The sequence below is a fragment of the Penaeus japonicus genome, unplaced genomic scaffold, assembly GCF_977035675.1.
Source record: "Penaeus japonicus unplaced genomic scaffold, GWHDUDI00000001_assembly GWHDUDI00000037, whole genome shotgun sequence".
NCBI classification, from domain to species: Eukaryota; Metazoa; Arthropoda; class Malacostraca; order Decapoda; family Penaeidae; genus Penaeus; species Penaeus japonicus.
Window position 1 is genome coordinate 342,727 of NW_028234439.1, and position 4,588 is coordinate 347,314.

Consider the following 4,588-nt stretch of genomic DNA (forward strand, 5'->3'; position numbering starts at 1 on the left):
CACGGGATGCAAGGCACGTCAGTCGAAGTGGCTACACCTGAACAATAGCGGAGCTGCGCCAGCGCCATCACCTTTGGACCATGCGTGGAGGTGCTTTTGACTGGAAAGTTTATTGAGACACGGGAAGAGAGGCACAGGTTGGAGAAATTCTCATTATATGAGTACGGGTCAAATGATAAGCCTGAAATAGCCACACTTTCCAAATATATGCTATGTTTAGGCGCGTAACGTGGACATTATCACACATTTACTCTCATTTGCATAGTACTTCTTCTGAATGGTATAAGTTATAGTCTTGCAATCTACAGATGATGCATAGAAATCAGGATGTTCCGTAGAGTCAATAAACATATATCTAACGTGGCCGATTATTTACTAAAAAGGAACATCTTATACCATGTCACATAACTCCGAATTAAATCACTGTTGCTTTCCAAGCATGCATTACCGGGAGCGATAGAAAGCAACCGTTTGTGGTAGCACTTGGCACTGGACGGACGACGTACAACGTCAGAGTTTCGAACTTTTGATTTATTCTCGAAATATTTTAGTGCCAATTTTTGAGTGAGGTTCAGACTTCAAATGGGTACGGGTTTCCTTGCTAGTGTCTGTGCATCTTCCCCCTAAACAGTGCCTCATAGATGGAGGTGTTGGAGGGCAGTCGAACATCTCCAGCCCACTTCTGTGGGCACCAATGAGAATTTTGCTTGGTGATTATTCTAGAGCATTGGGTAGGGAATTAGACATGTCTGCGTGTACTTAGATGGGCAATTATTTCATCACAGGTGCAATTAGCAACTATGGATAGATGCACAGGAATACAAATGCACATGTATTAACTATGCATATATGTAAATATGCATACGTGTGGCCCATATCGTTGATTAAGAGTGATGTAAACGCATTAAATGCCAAATTAACTTTTCTGAATACGTGACATGTAACATATGTATACATTCATGTGTAAATATTTTCATAATTTTGTTTTATCTGTAAAGATATCCATAGCTCCTACTAGTGCAACATGATATCCTATACCATTTCATAATATCATAGAGTTGAGAAAATGAAAGTCAACATAACATGATGCTGAATCTTTAAAATACATGATATAATTCTACCACTACGGAAAATCCTAAAAGAAAAGAATCCGGACGTGAATCCTCTTCCACGAACGGAGTCGCCGATCAACAAACATGTCGGCTGCGGCGCTTCTGAGGTCGCTGAGACCGACTCAAAGAGCCGCTAGCGCGTTACTTGGAAATAGTGAGTACAGTTTAGTGCGATATTTATACACTTTCATCCCAGAGAAGTAATATCTATGCTTGTCAAGTGTGAAAGAAAAATGTAGATAGGATTTTTTCGTTGGTATTGGCTCCCTGCTCGGAACGGCCGCATAACCAATACGATGATTTATTGTAATTAATCTCTGTTGAAATCAAGATATTTATATACTTTGATGACTTTCGTAATCATAACGACCCATATCTACCTCGCTGCACATTATTATTTAAATAACGTGTATTGTCTACAAAATCTTCGGTATAGGTTTAGAACGAAAATTATATGACAATTTCCATTCAGAGCACTTCCTCCACAAATTGTCAATAAAGAAGTTATTCAGCAGGTTCGATGCGCCAGCAATACATTATTTTAAGTCACTCACAATGCTAATAGTGCGATGTCAAGCTTACACTGAGTGCGTAACTCATTTCAGTGGTATGTAAGCTAGTCCATGTGCTACTACACCATTGTAAAAACTAGTAATTCTAGTTGAAAGGGTCTTTCCTTTTCTTTATATTTTCATCCATTTTATTTCAAGAAATTTAGTATTTCCAACAGCTTTTCATAATTTCTTTTTATCATTTTTATTCAATCGTGGAAGTGCATATTTGCTACCGGGCAGTTTGATAGTTCCTTGGCTGTCATTCCTTGAGGAGCTCAGGTGAGAATCATTTTTTCATTATGTTGATTATCGGGCATCATAATCTATCTAGGTGTAATATCAGAGTCAATCAATTGCCCTAAGTGTTGAAATTGTGCATTTTGGATGGAAGCAATCAAGACAAAATTGCCAGAACCGAACAGAGGTGCAATATTGCTCTTTCTATATATGAAGGTATGTGGTTTTCTGACAGCAAATTACGTGCTGAAACAAATGTATTAATAACAAGGCAATATCTATTATTATTCAAGGTCTGCTCCTCTAGGGGTCCAGGGGGCAGAACCCCCTGACTAGGGGGTTTAGAGTGTAGGTTTTAAGTGTATTACCACTGGGTTTGCTGAAAGTGTGTTCCCTTTGTAGATCTTGATTAATGGTAGACATGGCTGGTTTAAACGTTTTGGTTGTTTTTACATATTTGTTACATTTAAGTTTGTTTTACCCAATAATTTCACTGATATACTTCATACCCTCCCCTACTATCAGGAGTTTAACATTTCCAGAAATAGTCATTTGCAGTGGATATCAATAACAGATTCACATAATTCACACCAGAAAGAATTGCATAAAAAAATTGAATTGCGAGATTCGATGGCTTTACAAATCTGGATATTTACCTCAAAATAGTTTATCCCACACCCTATTTACTGGCTAGCCACAATGGAACTAATTTGATTTGATTAACTTGATTAGATCCAACAGTAGGGTCTTACTTTATGTCACATTGTTTTATTGTTTTAGAATTTCATCTTCTATTAGATGGTATGGTCAAATTTTTCATTTTTTTTTATTTTTAGGTGTCACATCCAATATTGCTTAACCACGGTATAAAGGTAGATAAATCATACAGGATAAACAAAAAGCACAGTAAAATTTCTGTGTTAACTGTCAGAAGGCAGCAATGAAATTGTAGCACCAAATAAACGATGATGACATGAGGGTTCTGTGGTATGGTTCAAGAGATGGAAGAAATCTTCGAGAAAATTTAATCACATTTTACCTCCTATCCTCATGAGACAAGTCACCCTAATATCTTTGGTATTAACCCATCCACGACGGGGGAATTCTAGCCTTGAATGTCCAAATGCTGGGGCGTTCGAATTATTAGGCCTAAATCAATTGAATGGCTGGCACAATACTGTGCCGCCCGGCCACTGGGCTTTTGAATGCGCGGTACACATGCTGTACCACCCGTCCTGTGTGGGTTAACCTTCGCGTACACAGAAATATTCATATGCTGCTGAGTGATATTTTGATTCCATTATAAGGCAATATTGTCATATACAGTTCTAGACAATTACCATGAAATAACATGGAAAACAGAGACTTTCACCTCAAGAAGCCAGTAAGTACCTTGGTTGTTCATCTAAATAGCTTTGAATAATTAGTAAGTTACTGCAGTTTTTATGAGTGCATTTTATACTATTTCATGTTATAAAGCAAATATTCTTCATTTCAGAGAAAATCATTAGTCATGCCGTAGGAAGAGCACCTCTACTCTCTGCTGTGAGTGGACTTAGAACCCCATCTTTCACTACTCCAGTTGTGCAGCAGAGCGTCAAACAAGAACTTGCTAAGGACAGCAAGCAGGAACAAGATCTTTTTACTGAGAGTGAGTAACTCTGGAAAATCATATTTGTACTATTGTTAACCCATTGTGGACGGGGCACCTAGCAATCTAATTGGCAGTCAGGACAGCCAGTCTACAATGCTGGTAGCACCAACTAAAAATTTGAAGGACAGGGAAAGTTTTTCTTTGTTCTCCGGGTAGCACAAACTAGCCTTAAGAATATTATTCCATAAATCCATCACAAAATGTGGGTTTAGGATAACTTTGGAACCCTGTAGCTCTATAGCTAGCACCGTTACAGCTATAGTACTTCATGACTGTGTGCGCGTTTCAACTATGAGCAAATCCTTATGTCACATCATGTACATATTGACACCAGTCTTTTCGGCCTAATTGGTGCCATCACGTATGTCATGACACTTGTACTCAGTGGGTAACCCATTGTATACAGGTGTCATGACATACATGTTGGCTTCGATTAGGCTTAAAAGACTGGAGTCAATGCGTACATGGCGCAACATCAGGATCTGCTCACAATTGAAGCGTGCACACAGTCATGAAGTATTATGGCTGTAACGGCATTAGCTCTAGAGCTACAGGGTTGCAGATTCAGCCTAAACCCGCATTTTATGATGGATTTATGGGACATTTCCCCCGTCCCTCTAATTTTTTTTTTTTTTTTTTTTTTTTTTTTTTTTTTATTTTTTTTTTTTTCTTTTTTTTTTTTTTTAGTCAGTCTAAAAACCTGCTAGTTTTGATGTGTCTACACGAGAAGACCGTGTGGATTCCCCCGCCCTGACGACTAGATAGGTCATTAGGTGCCCCATTCACAATGGATTAATATTGCTATGTATGAGTATCATTCACCTTTATTTCTTTTTCTAGCTTTGTTTCAACATATTTTGAATCCATGCAGGCACTCATTAGTACAGGTAATTTTCACAGAAAAAAATATTTATAGATCTAGTTCATAATAATCTAAGTAAATATAATGTGTAAAGTATGGTGATTATTTTCATCCACTTGAAAGTGCTTTCTTTAGATTTATGCCTTACCCCTTATTCCTAAGTTGATAA

The 4,588-nt window shown here is 37.8% G+C and overlaps 1 protein-coding gene across 1 annotated transcript; it reads left to right on the forward strand.

The window, feature by feature from the left end:
- Positions 1-1,108: 1,108 nt before the first annotated feature.
- On the forward strand, positions 1,109-3,554 carry mRpL21 (mitochondrial ribosomal protein L21; the record flags this gene model as incomplete). Its single annotated transcript, XM_086532077.1, is given in 2 exon segments — positions 1,109-1,266; positions 3,402-3,554. Coding segments are annotated over 2 exon segments (223 nt in total), but the record flags the coding sequence as incomplete, so codon positions are not given.
- Positions 3,555-4,588: the final 1,034 nt, after the last annotated feature.